The 22,435-nt window shown below is 53.4% G+C and overlaps 9 protein-coding genes across 9 annotated transcripts; 4 read left to right on the forward strand and 5 right to left on the reverse strand.

Annotated features, from left to right (window-relative positions):
• Positions 1-225: 225 nt before the first annotated feature.
• On the reverse strand, positions 226-2,390 carry BBA_06232 (amino acid permease; the record flags this gene model as incomplete). The annotated part of the gene is made up of 10 exons (XM_008601329.1): positions 226-765; positions 824-946; positions 1,000-1,343; positions 1,407-1,527; positions 1,583-1,617; positions 1,679-1,869; positions 1,929-2,004; positions 2,078-2,126; positions 2,209-2,229; positions 2,298-2,390. 10 exons carry the CDS (start codon positions 2,388-2,390, stop codon positions 226-228), a joined length of 1,593 nt encoding a protein of 530 aa, XP_008599551.1.
• Positions 2,391-3,074: 684 nt separating this feature from the next.
• Positions 3,075-4,678, reverse strand: BBA_06233 (metallopeptidase family M24; the record flags this gene model as incomplete). The annotated part of the gene is made up of 2 exons (XM_008601330.1): positions 3,075-4,345; positions 4,447-4,678. The coding sequence occupies 2 exons, from the start codon at positions 4,676-4,678 to the stop codon at positions 3,075-3,077; spliced, it is 1,503 nt and encodes a 500-aa protein (XP_008599552.1).
• A 1,017-nt stretch (positions 4,679-5,695) lies between these two features.
• Positions 5,696-7,665, forward strand: BBA_06234 (Regulatory subunit Dfp1/Him1, central region; the record flags this gene model as incomplete). The annotated part of the gene is made up of 2 exons (XM_008601331.1): positions 5,696-6,133; positions 6,193-7,665. The coding sequence occupies 2 exons, from the start codon at positions 5,696-5,698 to the stop codon at positions 7,663-7,665; spliced, it is 1,911 nt and encodes a 636-aa protein (XP_008599553.1).
• Positions 7,666-8,616: 951 nt separating this feature from the next.
• Positions 8,617-9,262, forward strand: BBA_06235 (ubiquitin-like autophagy protein Apg12; the record flags this gene model as incomplete). The annotated part of the gene is made up of 2 exons (XM_008601332.1): positions 8,617-9,114; positions 9,200-9,262. 2 exons carry the CDS (start codon positions 8,617-8,619, stop codon positions 9,260-9,262), a joined length of 561 nt encoding a protein of 186 aa, XP_008599554.1.
• A 171-nt stretch (positions 9,263-9,433) lies between these two features.
• On the reverse strand, positions 9,434-10,551 carry BBA_06236 (3-methyl-2-oxobutanoate hydroxymethyltransferase; the record flags this gene model as incomplete). Its single annotated transcript, XM_008601333.1, has 2 exons — positions 9,434-10,045; positions 10,105-10,551. 2 exons carry the CDS (start codon positions 10,549-10,551, stop codon positions 9,434-9,436), a joined length of 1,059 nt encoding a protein of 352 aa, XP_008599555.1.
• Positions 10,552-12,572: 2,021 nt separating this feature from the next.
• On the forward strand, positions 12,573-13,693 carry BBA_06237 (ubiquitin-conjugating enzyme; the record flags this gene model as incomplete). The annotated part of the gene is made up of 7 exons (XM_008601334.1): positions 12,573-12,605; positions 12,676-12,683; positions 12,826-12,866; positions 12,991-13,023; positions 13,088-13,202; positions 13,282-13,463; positions 13,554-13,693. 7 exons carry the CDS (start codon positions 12,573-12,575, stop codon positions 13,691-13,693), a joined length of 552 nt encoding a protein of 183 aa, XP_008599556.1.
• A 525-nt stretch (positions 13,694-14,218) lies between these two features.
• BBA_06238 (Rap1 Myb domain-containing protein) lies at positions 14,219-16,333 on the reverse strand (the record flags this gene model as incomplete). Its single annotated transcript, XM_008601335.1, has 3 exons — positions 14,219-15,772; positions 15,834-16,151; positions 16,211-16,333. 3 exons carry the CDS (start codon positions 16,331-16,333, stop codon positions 14,219-14,221), a joined length of 1,995 nt encoding a protein of 664 aa, XP_008599557.1.
• A 985-nt stretch (positions 16,334-17,318) lies between these two features.
• Positions 17,319-18,323, forward strand: BBA_06239 (DHHC zinc finger domain-containing protein; the record flags this gene model as incomplete). The annotated part of the gene is made up of 1 exon (XM_008601336.1): positions 17,319-18,323. One exon carries the CDS (start codon positions 17,319-17,321, stop codon positions 18,321-18,323), a length of 1,005 nt encoding a protein of 334 aa, XP_008599558.1.
• A 318-nt stretch (positions 18,324-18,641) lies between these two features.
• BBA_06240 (Hsp90 co-chaperone AHA1) lies at positions 18,642-19,776 on the reverse strand (the record flags this gene model as incomplete). Its single annotated transcript, XM_008601337.1, has 4 exons — positions 18,642-18,660; positions 18,715-19,370; positions 19,424-19,506; positions 19,554-19,776. The coding sequence occupies 4 exons, from the start codon at positions 19,774-19,776 to the stop codon at positions 18,642-18,644; spliced, it is 981 nt and encodes a 326-aa protein (XP_008599559.1).
• Between the last annotated feature and the right edge of the window lie 2,659 nt (positions 19,777-22,435).

Genomic DNA, 22,435 nt, shown 5'->3' on the forward strand with positions numbered 1-22,435 from the left:
GACGTATAAATTCACGAACAAATGACCTCAAAATGAGCATATCAGTGCAAGACGGTCTTGCGTTACAGGGAGCCCCAAACTTGCAATAATTCTCGTCGTGCAGATTATGTTAGACGCGACGCGGGAAAGTTGATGAGAGACACACTCTTATTCGAGACAAGAGGCCCAAAGACAAATCTTGCGACCCTTTTCACCCACGATGCTACTTCATCACCATCTTCCCGGTCAAGTAATACTCTCGCTGCTCTCCCCTGCATCCAGTGTCTCTTGAATTCGCTTACTGGGAAGCCATTTCTCAGATGGGATAAACCACCAGGACAAGATTGCAGAAATGGTGACAATACCCATAATGACTGGAGCGTAGTTGAGAGTGTCGGCAGTGACAGGGAAAACATAAGGCGAGTACAAGACAGCCACGACCCAGCCATTCCACAAGACGGCAATGGCCTGAAAAGGCTTGCTCAGACGACCAAGACTCCATGCGGGCTTTGGGAACTTTTTCGGTGTCAGAAAAAGGCGACCCAGGCAAATCAGTCCATATGCAGCGGCTGAAGGCACTCCGGCAGCCGAGACCAACGAGGTGAATGCGACAGCCGACGGTAAAATTGTGCAGGTAATAATTGATGCAGTGCCCCAAACCACGAGCACAGCATTTCGAGGCTGGTCATTAACCATCTTGGCCACCCATGGTGAGAACGGCAGGACGCCATCCCTTGCAACAGCAAATACCAATCGTGACGCGGCAAGAATCGCAATCGCCGTGTTCTACCAAAGGCCAATTAGCTTCGAGTCGGTGATGGTAGTCGCAAAAGACAAAACTCACAAACCACAATGCAACAATACAGATGATATTCATGAAAACATGTCCCCCCTCACCAAGTATAGCAGCGTACAGAGGTACGAACGGTTGAGCGCCGCCAAATGAGAAGAGTGTGTTGGCATCGGGCTGCAAATGCCATCAATATTATAACCATGTGGCAACATCGTGTGTGTACTTACAACGCAAAACAGAAAGAGAATGACGACTGCAAAACCTCCAAGGCCGCTGGCGACAGTGCTCCAGAAAATTCCTCTTGCGGCAGATAGACTAGCATTCTTTGTCTCCTCAGCGACATGGCCAGAAGCATCAAACCCAATCAAGATGCCGGCTGTAGCCAGGTATGATAAACACCAGTTCCAGCCGGCTGGTGCCCCAGTTCCGTTGTAAGTAGTCATGAATGCATCGTGGGCTGAGCGAAAGCCGTAGGTCTTGCTGGTCGCGATGGGTAGCCAGACCAAGTTCAAAATGAAGTCGAGCAGGACGGTCCCGGTAGACAGGTAGAAGATCCATTTGAAGTATCTAGCTATATGGCTGTCAGCGAACGTGTAGTTTTCATAGGATGGTGGGTGGTTAAAGGCTGACTGACGAGGTAAAAGGTTCCAGATGGCAGCAAGCGCCAGCATCACTTCGGTCGCAATCCACTGTACAGCGCGAAACTTTATACTAGAGCTGTCCGAAGGAAAGTCGAGTTCAAAGACCGAGATTTCCTAACAGCTAGAGTCAGAGCCGGACCGCGGTCAATCAATTTCCGGTGATACATACTGAGAGCATGTAGTTGACAGCAGCCTGTGTGTTGCCTGTGACTCGAGTCAGAAACTCGCCAACACCATTTCGGCACTTATTGAGGGTTTTACTTACTTGCGCAAAACGTTGTCCAAGCCATTGTACTCCACCATGCAACGACATAGCCAAAGAGGCGCCCATATCGAGGTCCCCCAGCTTCGGCAGCCCAGAGATAGATGGAGCCCGCAAGGGGGAGCGACGAGCAAATCTCAGCAATAACAGCAGCAGTGATGAATGTAAAAATACACGTAACAATAAAGCTCGTCCTGCCTTTGCATCAGTCAAATTGTTGCCGAGCGCATTTCCCTGCACACAAGTCGCATACCAGTAAGCCAAGTTGCCACCAGCGGCAATGCCAGTAGAAAAAGTAACGCGGACGCCTCCGACAAAGTAAAGAGCAGCTTGTTTCCAAAGTCAGTCAGTCCCTCCCTCTCGCTGCATTGGGCAAAACATGGAATGGCAAGGCAGACGTACCAAAGCTTGTCGCAAAATTCTGAAACGCTGTCAGCGACCGGTGCAAGACCTGTCCTCCATAGTTAGTGCTCTGGTGAGCCTTTTTGTTCATGCGACAGATCTCGTATCTGATCGATATAGTCTTGGCATACTGGCTTGTACCCTAGTTTTTCCTAAAAAGACGCTTTGTTAGTTCCTTGGCGTTCCGCGGCTTTCGCAAAAGGTAATGCAAGGCATTTACCACAACACGCTCGTCCCTTCTCTCTTCACTCTCCAGTTCTACATCTGCCTCATACTTGGCATGACGCTGCCGCTGATGCAGCTCCGAGGCCATGGCTTGCTTGGGCGTTGAAAATGTCGACGTTGGAGGTTCAGAGTTCGCGCGGGGTGACTGACGGTGGGTAAGCATCAAGTAATATTAGAGTTTTTGTAGGAGCCACGCTTACACGCAAGCACTAATGCAGGTGCAGCGCTTCAGATGAGACAATGTCGAACAATTCAACAATGCCAAATGGCGAACAAAACGCTCCGACTTTATTCATTTTCTTTTGTTCTATAGTCATCTCCAAACCACATTGGCACTATGACACGATATAGAACCCGCAATTGCGCCACTTCAAAAGACCCCATAAACTGACAAGCCAGCTTTTCATACTACGAGTTGTATCTTAGCATCTCCCAGCTGTTGATGAAATGCCACGTGCAGCTTGACCAAGATAGAAACATCAGTGCAACTATCTCTGGCAAGGTGCATCATGACTGGCATATGGTGCAATTGCCCAGCAGGAAGGAATGGGTCGCTGCTGTTTTGGATCATGGGCTCTTTGTCAAAACAAGTGTTAGATGTGCGGCGTAGAGTCGTGAACTACTTCGGATGCAAGTCAGGCGGGTAATGATGTTTTCTCCGTTGCTCAGATATGTCCAAAATGCCCTCGAAGCTATTTTCGAGTTACCCATCCTGTTTGAAATTACACAAATCGATAATATACAATAGTATACGCACTGCAGATGCTTGATCCTATGCACGTAGAGCCTCGATGTCGGCAACCTCCTTGACAGCCTCGGTGGTGAGGATGTACGGCTCAGTCTCGTCAACGCAAATGCTGTCCTCAATGCGGACACCCATGCCGCGGAAATGAGCGGGCCAGCGCTCGTCATCGGGCACGTAGACACCAGGCTCGATAGTGACGCAATGGCCGCGGCGGAGAATCTCTCGTCGCGGATAGCCTGGGCAGTCATGTACATCGAGACCAATGTAGTGCCCGACGTGATGAGGAAATAGCTGGTCGATATTGGAATTTGACACGTCAAAGCCTATCGAACGCAGAGAGTCGATCAGTCCGCGTACTGTCAAGCCGTGGATGTCCTCAAGCGACATGCGCGCGTTTTGTCGGCAAAGGTCAACGCTGTTGCGCTGTACAGTGAGGACAGCTTCGTACAAATCGCGCTGTGCAGCAGTGAATCTGCCTGTGGCCGGCCACGTTCGAGAAATGTCGGTAATGTATGTGCCATACTGGCCACCGGCGTCTACGAGGATGAGCTCGCCGTCACGGAAGACGTTGTTGTTGATTGTGTAGTGAATGCAGTTAGCTCTTTCACCGCCTGCGATTACGGGAATGTACGCAGAGCCTTCGCAACCGTTGATGGTAAATTGGTAGTCCAAAAAGGCGTGCAGATCCTTCTCCCGAGTCCAAGGTCGTCGCATGGCATCAGTGATGGCGCGCCCGGAGATTTGCCCCGCCCGCCGCATGTTGGCTACCTCTGCAGGGCTCTTGATAACGCGCAATCTGTTCATAATAGGATAGAGTGGTGTTCGCGAGGGCCATGAGGTCTTGCCTGAGAACATTTCTAGGATAGAGCTCTTGCTAGGCTTTTCTGTAGGCTGTGCGTCGGCATAGATGGAGGTTGCACCGTTGAGGATATCTGGCAGCAAGGACCCCATGCCGTCTATTGAGTAGGCCTCATCGGCGTTGAAGATGTCTTCGGCGGCTTGCACGCCATTGCGGTAGCCGGACCACTGCTCATCTCTCGAATTCTTAGGCTGAACGAAGAGTCGAAAAGTATAGTCGCCCGTCGTCGAGCCCGTCTTTTCAATGACAGCCACCGCCTCAGGCTCCTCCCATCCCGTCAGCCAGAAGAAGTTGGACTCCTGTCTATAAGGGTAAAAGACAGCACCAGATTTGTATTGGAGCGATGCAGCGTGAAGGACTACAACAGCTCCCTGGGGAAGGAGGTCGACGAGGGCGGCGCGGCGGTCAGCATACTCCTGGGCAGTGATTCCGGGCGTTACTAGAGACAACAGTAAAATAGCAAATCAGCAATCGATTGGCCTTCAGATGAGCGTGCTTGAGGCATGAAAGCAAAATAGGTAAATCAAGGCAAGCACCGACATTCGCCAGGTTTCAAAACGTGGGGGTGAGTCTCGTAGACTGGTTGTCCGAATTGTAGATCAGCAGCAGAGACAGAGGCATATTGTCTTCGCGGATGATTCGAGAATAAGCGAGCAGAGGTCAGGCCAGTACCGCGGACAGTGGCGGACCAATTGGCTCTCGGAAGAGCAGCGTTGCAAATGGCTGACGGGCGCGACAAGAGGCGCCGGAATGACGGTTGATGGAGCTTCATTTTAGAATAATTTGACGAGGAATTGAGATGGAGAAACTCAGGCCATGGCAACAATTGTGCGAGCGGCGAGGGAAGAAACAGCGCTGGAGAGAAAGACGGAGAAACAGAGGCGTTGGAGACTTGCGTGTGCAGCGACAATGGTGATGTCGAGAACAAGTTTGCGGCTCAAGTCGGCGCAGGCTGTCTCGGGACAAGTTATGCGGGAGATGCGGGAGTGCATAAAATTCTACGGTGACATTTTTTTGGCGTGCATGTGGCTGGTAGGTAGGTAGTAGCGCAGCGGTGCAAGTGTTTGTGCAGAGACGCTGTGGCAGTGTGTAGTTGGTGGGGGTTGTGCTTACGAGTTATGCTTGCAGCCACCAGGCTGCCAGTTGTCAGGCTTACCAGGCCCAGGATCCGCTGTGGAAAGCCGGTATGGCAGGTGAATGGCTACCGTTGCGGTAAGGGCTAGCGCGATGCCGCCGGTTGGATTTGTGTGAAATATGCACGGCTGATGCATAACTTGTGCACTGTGGGCGCCATAAGAGGGCGTTCGTCCCCCATCCCGTTGCTGGTGCGGCGGCTTGGCCCGTGCGTGTTTTTGGCGGGCTTCCCTAACAAAGCTTAGCGCTGTTATGCCTAGCGCGAAGTCTCCATCAACACCTCTCTCGTCTCCAGCACACGCTTTCTTTTTCACCAGACGACCGCTTGCCTGCTGCTACCACACCATCAACATCACGCCTCACAGCTCGAGCTTGCCTTGTGCTCTTTCTTCTTGCTTCATCTTTGGCCCCTGCTCACGCCACCGCCAAATGTCTTGTTAACATTATTACCTCGCCAGCCTGTGATCTTGTGTCTGCTGTCGTGTCGCCTACACGTCGCGTGCATAGTCACAGCCCGCTCTCTGCCCTCGAGCCCCTCCCACACCAAATCGTCGACCACCACAACAAGCTTCTGGTTTAGCAACCCGGAGCATGTTAAGTGAGGCAGTTTATGGCAACCGTATCTCTATCTCCAACGCCAGCTCCCATTCCGGCCATGGCCTCGCGGCGAGTCCCTCTCTCCAACAACCCCAATGTCGTCAATTCGCCGCTTCGTGGAGCTTCCGTTCTAGCTGCCTACGCTAAGCAGAAACGCTCGTATGCCAATATTCAACGTGAGGAACCTTATGGCCAAGCTCCCCCTGTCAAGAAGCAAGCTCTTGACCATGGAGCTGCACGTGTTATTCGCTCGCCCTCCAAGCTGCCACGCTCTCAGGCCGTGTCTCGAGGCACTATCACTGCCAGCACGCGTCCTGTCGTTCGTGATAGACAATCTAAACTCGTTCCCACGACCAAACCTCACGATGTTGAAAACGAGAAAGAAATTTGGAAGAGACACCACCGGGCCAAGTTCCCCAAGATGGTTTTTTACTTTGAGAGCATTCCAGATGATGTTCGAGCCAGGCTCATCAAAAGAGTTCAATACCTCGGTGCTGTATGTGTTCCCACCTCTTTCTGGAATTGTCGGGCTTCTCTGCTGACTATCTTCTATAGCGTCAAGAGCCCTTCTTCTCTATTGCCGTGACACACGTCGTCACCACTCGATCGATCCCCGCCGAAAAATCTGACACGGAAGAGGCAGAGGCCATAGACCACGAGCAAGGCGGTCGTGCCCAGGAGCAGCCCCAGACTATCAATCCTTCTTTATTACTGGACAGACCAAGTGACGCCCGCAGAAAACTTCTCTTTGAATTCCGCCAAACGCCTATGCAATCACTACAGCAAGACGACCTCATCAAGCGCAGCCGGGGCGTTCGAAGCAATGATATCTTACATAAGGCTCGTGATATGGGCAAGAAGATTTGGTCCTTGGACAAATTCCAGACAATGCTCTCCGTACTGCTGGAGTCGGATACGCAGCACACAACGTATGGATCACGCGTTGCCGGTGCCCGGAGCCAATATGGGGCCAACAAGGGTGGTCATGAGCCCAATTTGTTGCAGCTTCTTCACAATGAACGCATCAATGGACCATCAGATCGTGATCCCACAGCCAACAACAGGGAACTCACCTACTTCAAGGGCCCTTACCTTTACGTCTGGGACATGGACGAAAAGCAAAAGCCGATCATGGTTCGCGAATATGCCAAGGTTACCAACAAGGCCGATGGTGACTGGCCTCAATTCCGCAGTGTCGGTAACGGCCGCTGCCCCTTTGTCGAAGAGCTTGAGTTGCCTGAGCGAGAAGCCCGCAAGACCCGTGAGCGTGAAAGGGCTCGTGTTGTCAAGCGAGAAGAGCAAGTCACCATTCTGAAGCCGCCGGAGAACCCTCTGCCCAAGCCGGTAACTGGAAAGCGATCCCTGACGGAGATGGAGGCTGGCCACAATAGACCACGCGGCGCTTCGGCGACAGAAGTCTTCAACCCTGCCAAGGCCGTTCTTGGGAAGTACGGGGAGATGCGTCCGCAGAACGCCTTTATCAGTCGAGCCGACATTGGACGCCAGTTTGCTGGCGAGCCTGTTGCATCCGGCTTGCAGGCTTCCAACATCACATCCGCAATCCGCTCGCAGATGATTTCTTCTACTACCGGAATCAACGGAGCCAAAGCTGGTACGAGCAAGGAAGTCCACGGTCTGCAAAGAAAGGTACTTCAAAAGGCTGCCCCACCATCACACGATTTGAGCTCGCGGCGTATGGGAGAAACCCCCATGGATGTGGCATCTAGTAGATCAACGACCATGAGCCGACAGAACTCAAAGATCACGGCGGCGGGAGAGGATGATAGCCAAAGAGCCGCCGAGGTGCGGGAGAGAAAGCCTGTCTCGCAGCTCAAGAGCAAGAAGGACCTCAAGCCCGGCTACTGTGAGAACTGCCAGGACAAATTCCGAGATTTCGATGAACACATTGTGTCACGCAAGCATCGCAAGTTTGCCGAGAGCGGCGACAACTGGACTGACCTGGACGCCCTGTTATCACAGCTGGAGCGTCCATCCCGATTTCCATCAATGGATTCCGCAGCGTATTAGGAAGGCATGGCAACACGCCGACGCTGCAAGAGCAGCACTGTTCAGGCCTGTTCTTACACGGAAAAACTATCCTCCCAGACCAACGCTTCAACAACAATCTATTGCCTTTGAACCGCGAGCTCATGAAGTTTTGTGCGGCAAGGAATTGAGATCCCTTGCCTGCTGCACATTGTGCAGCTCAATCAAATTCCTGCGACGACCTAGACCCGAAAAGAGATACCACGTTGATTTGGACTTTGCATTGGGCATTGGAAGAGAAACGTTTAGCGGTCAAGTTTTTGGGTGGGCACATTTCGTGTTCCTCTGTGCATTTTTCACTTCTCTCTTCCTCTTGAGATTCCATCATTTGACACTTATTTTGCTACGACGCACTGCATGCGACATGAAGAGCGCAGACGGCACGGCGGATTTCGGCATTTTTCACATTTGATTCTTTTTACTTCTTGGACTGCGATATCGCAGTGGCGTTTTTGTCATTGACACTCTATTACAGCATGGGTTGGAGCAGACGATGGGATGAGGAGAGGACTTTGGACTGACTTGGTTTCATGGTAAAGGAAGTGAAGCAGCTGGCAAACGGAGGCCGCTGCCGAGTAGACTGTCTGGATCAGAAGCCGTTGCATCTGACAGACTGTACATATGCAGGCTAATTATTGTATATCTAACCAGCATGATATAAATGCACAAACATTTAAGAACTCTTTGTGTCTGTATAATTAAGATGCTCTGGTGAACTTGTAGGGTGGTGGGTGTAGTTGATTAACTAATGGATTGGCGGATGCGCACCCCACATGAGCAACCTCACTGACACGGCTTCAACTCAGCTCTTGAACAAACAGCCGTTGATCTCGCTTTCACTACGCCTTGCATAAAGCACTTCTCTTTTTCAGAATAAGCACTGCTTTTTTACGGTCACATACAGGAACAACATCGAGCCTGTCTCCCGGCGCGATGGCCAGCAGAGCGCCCACCGCGCCAAGGCAGGCAGCCGCCGCCACCACCACATCAGGCACCTCGTCGTCCCCCGCCTCGTTTGACAGCAAAGGCAACAGCAACAGCAACAGCAACAACAACAACAACAAGGAAGACGACGAGGTGACAGGAGCAGAAGAGGAAGAGGATGAAGAAGCAGACACGGACATTCCGCTGACGATGGCGGCATCGGTGGTCCTGGCAGACCTGCCGTCCTCGGCAGCGATGGCGCTGGAGCGGACAGCGGCGGCGACGGGCCCGCAGCCGGCAGCCAAGGTGGTGGTGCGGTTCAAGCCGGTCGGTGCGGCGCCGCGGCTGGCGCAGGACGTGTGCAAGATATCGGCGACGCGGCGCTTCGAGGAGGTGGTGCGGTACCTGCGGCGGAAGCTGCGGTGTGCGGAGACGGACAGCGTCTTTTTGTACGTGAATAGCGCGTTTGCGCCGAGTTTGGACGAGGTGGTGGGCAATTTGCATCAGGTACGTGGGGAAGGGGGGGGGGGGGGGGGGGCAGTCTTTTTTGCTTCTAGCTCGTTTATACAAGGCTGACAATTCACTGATCTAGTGCTTTAAAAGTGGTCAGGATCAACTGGTAGTTGCGTATTCCATGACGCCAGCTTTTGGCTGAGGCGAAAAGTGACAAGAAAGCTATGGCCGTTTTATGACGTGGGAAAAAGAACTAAGAAAATGCCGAAAAATGCATATGCCATCTATAAAATCAACCGCTCGCTGCACCAATATCTACGGATGGGAAATATATGAACCAAGATTGGACAAAGGGGGGCCATGATCCCCCAGCTCACAGCTTCTCAACAGCCTTGGCAAATGCCTCGACCTCGGCCTTGGGAGCCGGGTACGTGTGCTCGGGCGCCGGGTATTGACCACTCTTGACATCGTCCCTGTACTGCTCAATCGCGCGCATCGATTCGGCCCAGACGTTGCCATACTGCTTGACAAACTTGGGGAGGAAGCGTCCCGGGGGGAAGTAGCCCGTCATGTCGGTCTGGACGAGGACCTGTCCAGAGCAGCCGGCGCCGGCGCCGATACCAATGGTGGGGACGGCGAGCTTGCGGGTGATGATGGCAGCGACGTCTTCGGGGACGGCCTCGAGGACCATGGCGAAGCAGCCGGCGTCCTGGATGGCGAGAGCGTCGTCGAGGATGGCCATGGCGGCGTCGGCCGTCTTGCCCTGGACGCGGAAGCCGCCGAGGGCGTTTTGGCGCTGCGGGGTGAGGCCAACGTGGCCGAGGACAGGGATGCCGGCAGCGGTGATTTTGCGAATGGCGGGCGCCATTTCGCGGCCGCCCTCGAGCTTGATGCCTTGGACGCGGCCCTCTTTGACGAAGCGGATGGCGGTTTCAAGGGCCTGCTCAGGGGAGATTTCATAGCTGCCCATGGGCAGGTCACCAATCTGCAAGTATCGGTCAATGGCGAGCCAAGAAGAGAAGATGCTTGGGGGGAGAAACGTACGGTAAAGGCGGATTTGGTGGCGCGGGCGACAGAGCGACAGTGTAGGAGCATCTCCTCCACCAAAACCTCGCTCGTATCGTCCATTCCCATGGCCACCATGGCCAGGCTGTCGCCAACAAGAACCAAGTCCATGCCGGCGTGGTCAGCGACCATGGCACTAGGAAAGTCGTGCGCGGTGAGGACAGTGATGGGGTCGCCCTTTTTGTGCTGCGACCTCAGGGTGTTGATGGTGACCTTTTTGCGGGGATTGGCGGCGGCGGCACCCATGGGCGAGTGCGATGACCAACGTGGCTGACCATGGCGGGGATGTTGTGTAAGAGAAAGGGAAGTAGAGGCATGGTGGTGAAGAAGTGTGTTGGTCGAGAGGGTGTTGGTGCTGGTGCGGCGGGCGGCACGTGCCAGGGACAGGGCGCCAGACCGGGCCAGGGCAGTGGTGGTGGCAGGCATGACGTCTGGGTTGCAGGTGGCCAGGTGGGATGAATTGTGCAGTCAGAAAAAAGGGTAGCAAGGTAGGGGACAAAATGTAGGTAGGCGGGCTATGAATGCGGGATAAATTTATGAGAAGTAATAAAAGAAAAAAGATGAAAATTGGCTGCAACGGTCAAATGTGAAAGAATGAGAATGAAGAGGGAAAAGAAATGGATTACATTGTCTGGGGCGGGAAAAAAAAAAGTTGTTTTAACCGGTTCGTGGTCATGATGGTTTTTACATTGTAGAACTGAGCATCTCTGGGGTTGTGTGGTGAGACAGCCTGAGCGGTCGCGTGGGGTCTTTCCTTGTGCCCCGGCTGCTGTCCCTGACTCCCTCGGCTTGCGCCACAACTAGAGGGCAGACAAACCCGGGGGGCCGGGCAAGCCGGGGGAGTGACACACGGGCGGCTGCGGTTGGGCTATTATCTATGCCACCCACACGCAGCGGACAGCCCGGGCTTTAACGTTAGCTGGGTCCGTTGTTGGATGTCTTTTATTAGCGTGTTGCGCATCACTTGCTCTTGGAATGTTGCCGAGGCACTGGTTGCTTGCAGCTGTGGCGCGCCCAAAACAAAAAATCTCCGGGCTTGTGGCTGAGGCCGACGGGCTAACGGGCCAAGTACATTTCGGCCAAGTAAAATACAGGCTTTAACGGACAAGACAACGGTTTTTGGGCACCACCATGTAAGTCGACACGGATAGCCGCTTCCTCTACGCAGGTGGCAGCCAGAGCATACTTGGGCAAATCTCGTCCGCTACAAGCAGCAGTGGCAGTGCACGTCGACAGAATCACAGCAGTTGCCGCACTTTTGGTTTTGGCGCTCGGGGCACTGGCATCTTCCAGCGTGCCTACTATGGCATATGGCAATTGCTCTTACACAGAGGATTCTTGTGGTGTCGATGTGTGTTTGTAATCTAGTGTTGATGCCTCGCGCATCCGTGGTCTTGCATGTTGCCGAGGCACTGCCACACTGTACCAGTACTGTTAGGTAATGGTGGATTACTAGGTAGCAGCTGTGGCGCAACAGAGCGGTCAGCTTGTGGCTGAGGCTGAGCGGGCCAATACAATAGTATGGCTGACGAAGGACAAGAGTTAATATGCTGGCCACGGTAATGTTATGTAATGATGTGACTCTTACTCTTGTTTTAGTCTGTACGGAGTACTTAGTAAATCTATCATGGCGGAACTGTGGCGACAGAGAAGGCCTAGCAGGGTGGGTGTATTAGCCAGCAGATGGGAAAGCGCCCACTGCGGCCTTTTTGTCCTCGCAACAAACAGTCCCGCGTAAAGAAAAGGCCGTGGCCAAAAGACGTGGAAAGCATCCCATACCAGTAATACTACATCAGTATTCTTCTGCATGCGTGCATACATGCTGCATCAGGTTGCGGTATTTGCCTGGATAGAGTCAGCCAGTCCCGTCTTAGCTCAGCACACCATTGCCACTGAAGCTTATTACATTGTCCGTGACTGTTACAGGGCATCCACAGCACTCGGCCACTGTGAAGGCCCCCCCAATCAGCACCATTGATAGGCCCCGCCCGCCTCCAGTGCTGCCACTGTGCCACCCATCCATTGCGTCCCCCCATGGCACCCGCCCCATTGCAGCCACCGTTGCACCCAGACGCAGTCCAGAATCGCCCAATCTTCAACTGCCTCGTGACTCCAGACTCTAGTAGACGTCGCATCTGCCCCTCTCTCATTCTCTCTCTCCAATCTGTCTTTGTCCTACCATCTTCACTCTTGCTGCATCTACAAGGACGGTAATTTTCTTGGACTGCCTGTCACCACATCAACAACCTTCGCTCCCTGACTCGCTGTCGCCACCGCCGTCACTGTCCTTGGAAGCCCGCCAGCAAGCCGCCTTTTTCTCCAGTGACGTCGCAAGGTCCCCGCTACCGCCCGCCAAGAGCCCATCTTTGACGACAAACAATCATCAGTTGTTGTCGTATTTGGTTTCCCCCTCTCTACCTACGCCAAGCAGAAACAACACCGCCAATATGAGTAGTCCCAGGAGACGAATCGAGACTGATGTACGTCTTTTCCCTCAAAAGCACACTACTTTCTAGCGTCTTCTTGCTAACCACGTCTTTGCCCATCCAGGTCATGAAGTACGAAACCCTCTTGCCTGGCGACTCTTGTCCAATGCGCTCTTTGAAAAACACTAACCGGCTCTAGGATGTACGACGCACCCAACGAATATCCGTCTTCTTGAAAAGGAGGACACGACCGAGATGCTAACATTTTCCCCAGGCTAATGAGCGACTACGAAGTCACTCTGGTCAACGACAATAGTAAGACGGCAATTCGCCTGCGCCCCGCGAACGCACCCGGCATTGCCCATCGCTAACCAGCCGCGCAGTGTATGTGTGCTTCTCAGCGGCGCGCCCACCGCATTCTAACACTTACCCAGGCAAGAATTTTTTGTTCGCTTCAAGGGACCGGCCGAGAGTAAGCACGAGGAGCGCCTAGCCTGGCCAGATGTGAGCCTATTCGCTGATTCATTATGTAATAGCACCCTTTGAAGGTGGCCTCTGGAAAGTCCACGTCGAGCTGCCCGACGGCTACCCGTATAAGTCGCCTAGCATTGGCTTCGTGAACCGCATCTTTCACCCCAACATTGACGAGCTGTATGTTGACTCGACCAGGGCTTCTGGCCAACTATTCCCTGACTCTGTATTCCTGACCTGGCTGACCACTCACTCCTAGCTCCGGCTCTGTCTGCCTTGACGTCATTAACCAGACTTGGTCGCCAATGTTTGACATGATCAACATTTTTGAAGTCTTTCTGCCACAGCTCCTGCGATACCCGAACCCCACCGATCCGCTCAATGGCGAGGCCGCTGCTCTCCTGATCCGCGAGCCCAAGAGCTACGATGCCAAGGTTAAAGGTGCGTCTCAGAGTGCACTGCTTTTTGGGTCACCTTGACTGGACCAGAAGAAGAAGAGGCAAATTTAAAATGCTAATAATGATACAACAGAATACGTACAAAAGTACGCCAACAAGGACGCGGCCGACGAGGCCGGCGCCGAGAGCGAAGATGACGACGATATGTCCTCGGTGGCCAGCTTTGGCGAGGACGACGACGAGGAACCTGCGGGTCAGATGGACGATGTATAGAATCCAGATCGTCGTTAACTGCAAAGTCGCGGACTCTGGTTCTGCTTCAACGACCTCGGCTCATACCGGGCGTCGAAACAAGTCACTTTTTAACCATCTGCTATTATTGGGAGTTTTCTGGAGCTTTGTTTTTTTTTTTTTTTTTTTTTTTTTTTTGGTTCTCTCGCGGTATCATGGACGGAGTTGCATCGCGAGCCGAATACATGTTTGGCCATGCACTGATTTTGAAACACTACACATTACCCTCTCGATTCGAAATGCAATTTACAATTATTTCTAAAAAGATTAGGGAGAAGAAGAGTCATACGTCTTGGATATTGTGCAATGTATCGTGCTAAAAATGAACTGTCTTACCGAAACAAGTCTGATATTAATAAACGCCAAACAAGAAGAAGTAGAAATAAAGTACGCCATTGTATGCTAATCAACATCCCACATGTTTGCAAGATCATGCCGACCAAGAAACGTCAACTTGACTGGGAAGAAACGTCAACTCGTCGACTGGCAAGAAAACATCAACTCGACTTAGTCCGCAGCAGCAGCCAACCTTCCCGTCGCCTTGAGGTACTTGATCCGCAGCGCCATGCGCTCCTCGCCGTGCTTATCCATCAACTTGTCCCTCGCCCGCCGCGCCTTGCGCACCTTCTTCATCACCTCCTTGTCCCTCACGTCCGTCTCCAAGGCCTGCGGCCCCACGTCCACCACCAGCCGCAGGCCCTCGTCGTCGCGGTCTGTCCACACGCCCTCGTACCGCGCCGGCACGCCGCGGCCGTCGCGCAGGCTTTGCATCACCACCGTCGCGAGCCCGAGCACCATCGTCGTCCGCTTCAGTCCCTCAACGACTGTCGCGCGCGTGTAGCCTAGCGATTCGTAGTGCTGGATGTGCTTCTCGAGCTCCTCGTCGTTGCTGAGGGGGCGGCGCGCGGCGGCGACGGACGCAGGGGGGCCGACGGGTGGCCGTGGTGGCGGCTGCGCGCCGCAGATGACGGCGCCGGGGAACGGCGATTCTTGACTCTGTTGCTGCGGCGGCGGCGGTGGTGGCGGCGGTGGTGCGCGCGGTTTGAAATCGCGAGGGAGCACGCGCCGCTTGACGTTGGCGCTGGTGGACGCAAATGGGCTCTGCGACGGCGTCGGGCGACTGTCGAAGCGCGATCGAATGGGGCTGCTGTTGAGGTACTCTGACTGCAGCTGTTGCGACGGCGTCATTTCCTGCTCCGACTCGTGCGTGTGCAGGCCGGGCAGCCGAGTCTCGGACCGCAAGGGCGTCGTTGTCGTTGCCGCACCCGCGCTAGTCCGACGCTGGCGATCGACGTCGGGAGTCGAAGGTATCTCGGGGGGGATCATCAGCCGGCGTCGCTTGACCGGGGTCTGAATGTCGAGTCCCTCGTCGTCGTCGTCGACGTCCAGGGGCCGCTTCGCGGGCAAGAAGCGCGGGGGCGGCGACGACGGCATCTGAGCATTTCGCGGCGAAGCCGGTCCGACACCCTTTGTCGTCGGCACCAGCTCCATGATGTCGAGAAAATCGGCGAGCTTCTCCTCGTAGCAACTTTGCAGGGCGTTGACCGCAACATCCACGTCGGACCATGCGTAGCCGAGCTGCTCGGCGACGCGCAGCCAGTCAATTTCCTCGGCGGGCAGTTTCTGGTCGCTCAGGGCCTTGAAAAGCTCCCAGAGCTCGACGGGCTGCCCGACAATTTGTTGCGTGGGTGAAAACTGTAGCCCAGCTTCCTGGCAATACTCTTGGAGATCATCGTACAATTGGCTTTTGGCTGCATCATCGTCTTCGGTTGGTTGCGGTTGCGGTTGCGGTTGCGGTTGCGGCGACGGTGCTGGTGGCTGAGCCGCGGCTCGATTCCTTGCCCTCTGCTTCGCCGTTTCCTGTTGTACCCTTTCCCCCTGGCGCTGGAGCATGAGCGCTGTGGGATCTGGTAATTCTTCGTCTGGCTGCGCTTCCTCGATGGCCTGGGGTGTCGGCTCGTCCGATGCTTGCGAGGCCAAGTGTACGAGAGCCGCAGGAGGCAGCTGCTGGAGTTTCTTCGTATATCTATTTCTCCACGATTGCCAGGTATGTTGGGGGTGCTGATTTCGAGCTCAGTTTGAATGTTCAGCACACGGAGTGCATCATCACAGCATGGCATACCTTGTTTTCAAACTCAATGTAAATTGCATTGCCTGTTCGGCCGCTGTCATGCGCCAGCACCCAGCTCGCAAGCGCAGCGTCTTCAGCAGTCGTAAATTTGACTCTTCCGAATTTTGTAGGCCTTCCTGAGGCAGCTTGCCGCGGCCCTGCCGGTGCGTGTCCTATCCTGTAAGGATCAAGGAGCTGGACATAGCCATTTTTTACAGATTCAGTGATGAACTTCCAAGAGATGGAGCCGCTGGGTGCGTTTTTTCGCGCGTGGTCTGCAATGAGATAATCGGCATCCTTTTCCAGGGCTACGGCAATGCCACGATTGCGCTGTAAATGTCTGTCATTAGCCTCGGCATGGAGTCTTGAATCTGTTGGGGTTTGCTCACTTTTATATGATCCAGAATAGTACTGCGCGTGGGCACTTGATGCGCGACCCAAAACTTGAGGCCATCAAAGATTCGCCCTCCATCTCCTCCATGCACACCGTTGTATGTGATGCCACCAGACATTCTTTTCAAGTTGTCGTTGGTCGTATATCTGCACTCTAATGTCGTGGCGGTAGACGCGTAAAACTAGATCCGTCGCGTTACTCGTAAAATCATAAGTGGTTTGATGTTCTGCTGCGCCGCGCAAAAAAAAGGTCTTGCATCTTTCAAAAAAAAGCGTCCTGGCAGGCCTAGAAATGAAAGGCTCCAGAACAGCCAGGTTTTATTCAGCCGCCTGACATCAGAAAACAGTGTTCTTGGGATACTTTTGGCTTCCGGCGTCCTGCTGCGTGATTGCACCGTCTCGCGTGATCACGTGTTGACACTGCCCTGAGAGTGACTGCGCCTCGAGACGTTCAAGAGCCCCAGCCAGAATTCGATCCAGCCTAAACGGAACAGTCATCATCAAGCAGAAAGGGCTGCTGTACTTCCCTCGTGCATTATTTGTTTTATTTTTGGCCGGCCTCATCACTTGCTTGCATCATGAATACGGCGAGAGGCCCTAATGTCTTTTAGAACCCGACACCTAACAAGCCGCTTATCGTTACCACTGCGCAGGCTCAAAATTGTTAGAGCAAGGGCGGTTTGCACCCGTGACGGCGACACCTGGCTAGGAACGCAGTCATGGGTCCGCTGGCCAAAGCTGCCGTTTTCATCCTGGTCATTTCCTTTGGCGTCTTTGTAACATTTTTCGGTCGAATCCCAGCTCTCCGGTAAGGCACATATTCTTGGTGTTGGTTGGCTGTCCCAAGAGCACTGTTCGCTGACTTAGTCGTGGGAACTTGACAGTCATACGCCGATAGGCGTGTTGCACCGGACAATATGGATTCACATCCCAAAGTTCTTCACGGCCGTAGACGAGCGCCTAACAGGCGGTCGCGTCTCCCGTAGTCTGTCACACGGCGTGAACCGAGTATTGTATGACAGGCATCCCACCGTAGTCGTACGCTCGCCCACCTGCCCGCCCTCAACCCCAGCTAACACGCCATCCCAGATCTTCTTTCTCGCTATGCTCGTCGGGGGCGAGTACTTGTTTCTCCCCGCGGCCTGGCCACACATTGGCTGGCTCACCAAGCTGACGGCCCTCGTCGCCGTTGCCCTGCCGTACACATTCTTGTACCTCGCCTGCTGCCGCGATCCTGGTTTCATCACGCCCGAGACGCATGCCTACTACATGTCGCTGTACCCCTACGACCACGCGCTCTTCCATCCGGGCCGCTACTGTGCGACGTGCAAGCTCCTCAAGCCTGCGCGCTCCAAACACTGCAGCATCTGCAAGCGCTGCGTCGCAAAGGCTGACCACCACTGCGTCTTCATCAATCTCTGCGTTGGCTACGAAAACCACCGCTGGTTCCTGTTGCTACTCCTCTCCACCGCCGTTCTCACCTCGTACGGCGGTCTCCTCGGCCTCTCCCTCCTCTCGCGAGTCGTCAGAAACAGGTACCCGGACTGGTCCGTGTGGCCGCGGGCGGGCTACGGCCTGAACAACTATCTCGTTGCCTGGAGCTGGGCTATGCAGCGCGACGTGAGCCTCGGCGCCACGACGCTCCTTGCCGCGCTCACGTCGCCGCTGGTGTGGGCCCTGCTCTTCTACACGCTCTACCACGTCTACTGCGGCACCACCACCAACGAGTCGCTCAAATGGTCCGAGATGGGCGACGACATGGCGGACGGGTATGCATTCACACGCCCCATAAGACGCGGTCGTGAGCGCGACTTCAGCATCGAGCCCTCCTGTTCCCGCTGGCCTGTCGAGCCCGAGATGGCAGTCATCGCTACGGCCGATGGGCAGCCTCCCGTGGTCCGCCAAGGGATGCCGCCTCTTGCTGGAGAGGGAGACTGGCAGCGGGTATGGAAGCTGAAAAATGTGGAAAATATGTATGACTTGGGGTTTAGGGACAATTTGGCAGATATTTTCGTTCGAGAGTATGCGTTTGGGAAAATTCGCGAAGAGTTGCCTTTCGGAAGCAAAATCCACGAAGAGTTCCTTCTCAAGAGCAATCATCAAAAATAGACATCAAGTACTGTAGTGTACTTTGGATATACTGAACATAGATAGAACTACAAATATAGTGCACGCAAGCAAATCTTAGATTTCGAGTGACGCGAAAAAAATTATGCGCTGGCTCTTCCATTCATTATCCTTCCTGTCCACCATGTCTACGCGCCGCTAGGTCCTAAAGTAGACCGTTGAGATACTACCCAAATGACTTGTTTCCTCCGCCGCCGCGGTAAAAGCCTTCTCAAACGCCGTTGCTTGAACCCCCGTCTAGAGCGTTTCGACTTTTGGTCTAATCTTCGTAATATATTTCGTTCGTATGCATTATGTGATTTACAGAATGGTGCCAAAACTATAGCGTATTAGTAGAGTAGACTTGTGGCAACGAGCGAAGCAGTGAACATACCCAAAAGTGGTCTTGATACTCTTGACGTAGTACTCAAGCCAGTTTCGCTTGGTAACCTCCTCCTGACCAACAGGAACACCATCCCAGGTGACTCTCATGACGGTAACGTGGTCAACATCATTCTGGTCAAACTCAATCTTGAGCGTTGAAAAATGAGCGGCGGGCCACTGAGCCAGTCGCCACTTTTGCACAACCTTTGTGTTCTTTTCGAGCTCGACGAATTCGCCGGAGACGTTCCCGCCGAAGAGCTCAAACTTGCCGCCCACTTTGGCGCCTTCAAAGATCTTGGGAGGCGAACGAGTGAAGGCAGCAATGCGCTGGGGATCGATAAAGGTCTGATACAGCTCCTCGGCAGTCGTACGAAATTCCTCGTTGTCGGTGACGGTCGTTGTGTTCACGACACCTCCAGGGCTAGTCTTTGTGGCAGTAGCGGGGGTCGACTTGGTCTCACTACTTGGCTGGTTGTACAGTTTTGGTGTGGAGAAGCCGCTGGAAGGGTTGGAACCGGCAGTATGCTGGATATCTCTGCCATGCTCGTCGATGAGAGCAGGTGCAAGCTTCTGGAATATCTTACGGAGCTCGGGAACTAGCTTCGTACGCACGAGATCCTTGACGGGTTGCTTTTCTTTCGATTCGGCGAAAATGTCGACGTCAAACTACGAACAACTTAGCACGAGGCAATTTCTACGGCATTCAGATATCTACTTACAACATACTCATCTTCTTCGGTATCGTGGGCAATTTCAGGTACGGTGATGGTACCGGAGACGTCATCAGCGTCCGGGGCGGAGCCTACACGGATTAGCAGGTTGGCGGCCGTGGAACTGAAGAATACTAACCAGAGTACTCAAGGACAAGCTTCACATCGAAAATGGTGATAACCTTGCCTTTGCGCTGGCTGACATCAACGTCGCCGTCCATGGACTGAATCTTGCTAATTTTGGCGTTGACCTCTCCATTCTCGGCTTGTAGTTTCAGAAGATTCTCATCGAACCACTCTCTGGCCCAGACAGACACGTCCTTGTTGACCCAGTGCCAATTATTGGGGTTGTGCAAAACCATGGTGAGCTTGTCGTGGAAAGGAATCGGGCGGCTAAGAAATCTGACAAGTAATCGATTAGTCAACTGTCGCAGGCCGACCATCTCGTTGGATTCATGTCAAGAAAAGTAATTGAACAAGCGCATGTCAGAAAGGGTCTAAGACCACAGCAATTTTGGTCATCAAGGAAGGGAGTACAAGTCACTCTATGACTGGTGCCAGCTGGTGTATCATCAGGATGCGACGGTATTGAACAAGAAAAGCGAAAAAAGTGCAGGTAGTAATGAGACTTACATTCTTGGACAGCAGAATTGCGGCAGTGTTGGTGAGAGTATGGCGTTGAGATGAAGGAGCAACAGCCAGCTGTGCACGAGGAGAAGAAAAGAGCAAAGATTGAAGAATGCTCTAGAATTTCGAGAGCTTGTGCCCCCACAGTAGGTAGAAGTGGGTCACCCGTTTTACCGCCCGAACTTGAGCGAATCTATCGACAAAGGTTACTCTGAGGAATTGATGAGGCTGTAGGTGAAATTATCGGCATCATGCAGATACATTTGTCTATGCTAGTTAAGACGATTGTGTTTTGCTCGACATCCGAGGAAGTGGTTATCGGCAAGTATCAACGGAATGGAAGACGGCCAAACGTGCGACTAGCAAACCTCAAGGAAAATATCCTCGCTCGCATGCTTTTCAGCACGACACGATAACGTAGAAACAAGCAAGGTGAAAAGACAAAAGAAAGAATCGACAAAAAGGTGCACACGGTTCTACAGCTTGCAGATGGCATCACCCCGCAAACTGCGATGCCGGAACACATGCGCAGCTCGATGACGAGAAAAAGCGGCGATCAATTCGGCACCAAGACAACTTGCAACATCAGACATGGCCTGAAATCGGTCTCCGTCGAGGACTGTGGTCGAATTCATAATCAGCGTCGGCAGTGGCAGCTGCACAAGGTCCAAGACTGCATGACACCTCCACACAGCATGCTACAGCGTGGATGCAGCTTGGATGACAATAATCAGGCATTTATGCAAGTATAAAAATAGCAACAAGCCATCGACCGCCTCAGTGTTATTTGAGGTTTTGCAACCACAGAGAAGCCAAGACCCCGCAACGGTAACAAGTTAACTGGTGTGTGTGGACAGCTTCAATTTAGTGGTAGAGGCAACACAGACTGGGATTCTGGCATGGCAAGCACTGTACGAACTGCGCTTTACGGACCCTGCTTGGCCTCGGCTGCTCGATTTGGTGCTCCGAGGAACTCATGGAAGGTAAGGCTTGTGTGTGAGGACAAACCATACAAATGCTGTGATTAAGCGCCGAGCAAACACGCTATGGCTTGGTTGCCCACATTAGTGACCAATCACGACACGGCGCCGGAGGCTCAACACCAGCTCTTAGTCTTCTCCCGGTCGCCCATGTAAGCGGGGATCTCTCGTACTGAATATCATGTTGGGATATGCCTGTGCGCGGTTGCCCGCTGGCATGATCATCTCAGTGAATCTAGGCATCGTCGGAGTTTCAAGGCCTCTGGATCGTGTTCGAGCACAGTTATATCACTTGTTTGACTACTACGGCATCAGAGATAACTGAACGCGAAAGCGACGAGTTAGCAGCATTATACAAGGAAATCTCACTTCGCCCAGCCGGTCTTGCCTGCCGAGTTTGAACGCTACTTCTGGCCGTCCCGTCCCAATCTAGTCGGCGATAGTGTCGGTGTTGCAATGGTGTCGGTTAAATTGAAGGCGTGTGGTAGGACCGTCGTCAAATTAAGCATGTTATGGCCACATTGAGCTCGCCTCTTTGAAACGAAAGATTGGCAAATAATGCACAAGTTCGCTGCCATGTACCATTAATATATGCGCTTCCGTCTGTATGCAACGGACCAGCCGACAGCAACAGCTGGTCTAGTAACCGGTCCCAGCCTCTTTATGTATTCCTTCGCGGCACGTCACATTCCACGCGGTGGGACTGCTGCACATTCAACATTGCAGTGCTATAGGTAGTAGGTATGCCACGAAAAGCTCGCTCTTGGTGCTCTTCTTGTAATCAGCTGCAGTGTGCTTCAGGTCGCCCTCCTCTTCGGTCTACTACTTCACACACCCACCAGACAAGGGCCCGCCACACACACCCCGGCATTGCGCAAAACCTTCTGCGGGTTGTTGTCCGAGAACTTTGTGTGCATCAGTTGTGCATCAGTAAATGACTGTGTCTTCATTACATACCAAGCCGTCAAGATTTTACCACAGCTTGACCGCCTCGTGGCTTGCAAGTTGTATCTCAACTCCTCGCCCTCATCTTGATCGTCGTCCAGCCCGAGGCATTAAGACAAGTCGTTTCCTCCTGCATACGCCAAGGGGCCGACGCATCTCACTGGAGCCCAAGTCCCCAGATCGCGCAAATGGATTCGAGACAGAAATAGCGACAGAAAAGCTCACCCCATAACCTGCTTGGGCCAGCCACAACGTGTCTTGTCCGTGTGAGTGGCTACCGCCTGCAGCACACAGCATCCACTCCCCTAACGTTAGAGCCTTTGCTCGCCGCATCGTTTGCCCTGGTCAAGGTCGGTTTTCCCTCTTGACTCGACCTTGACACAATTGGCAAACAGGTTTCTATCTTTGGAACCGAGCTGGCCCCGGTGACAGAAAAGCTCAGCCCATTTTCTGACTGCGGGCGGCTGCG

The sequence above is a fragment of the Beauveria bassiana genome (assembly GCF_000280675.1).
Source record: "Beauveria bassiana ARSEF 2860 unplaced genomic scaffold BBA_S00018, whole genome shotgun sequence".
In the NCBI taxonomy this organism is placed as follows: domain Eukaryota; kingdom Fungi; phylum Ascomycota; class Sordariomycetes; order Hypocreales; family Cordycipitaceae; genus Beauveria; species Beauveria bassiana.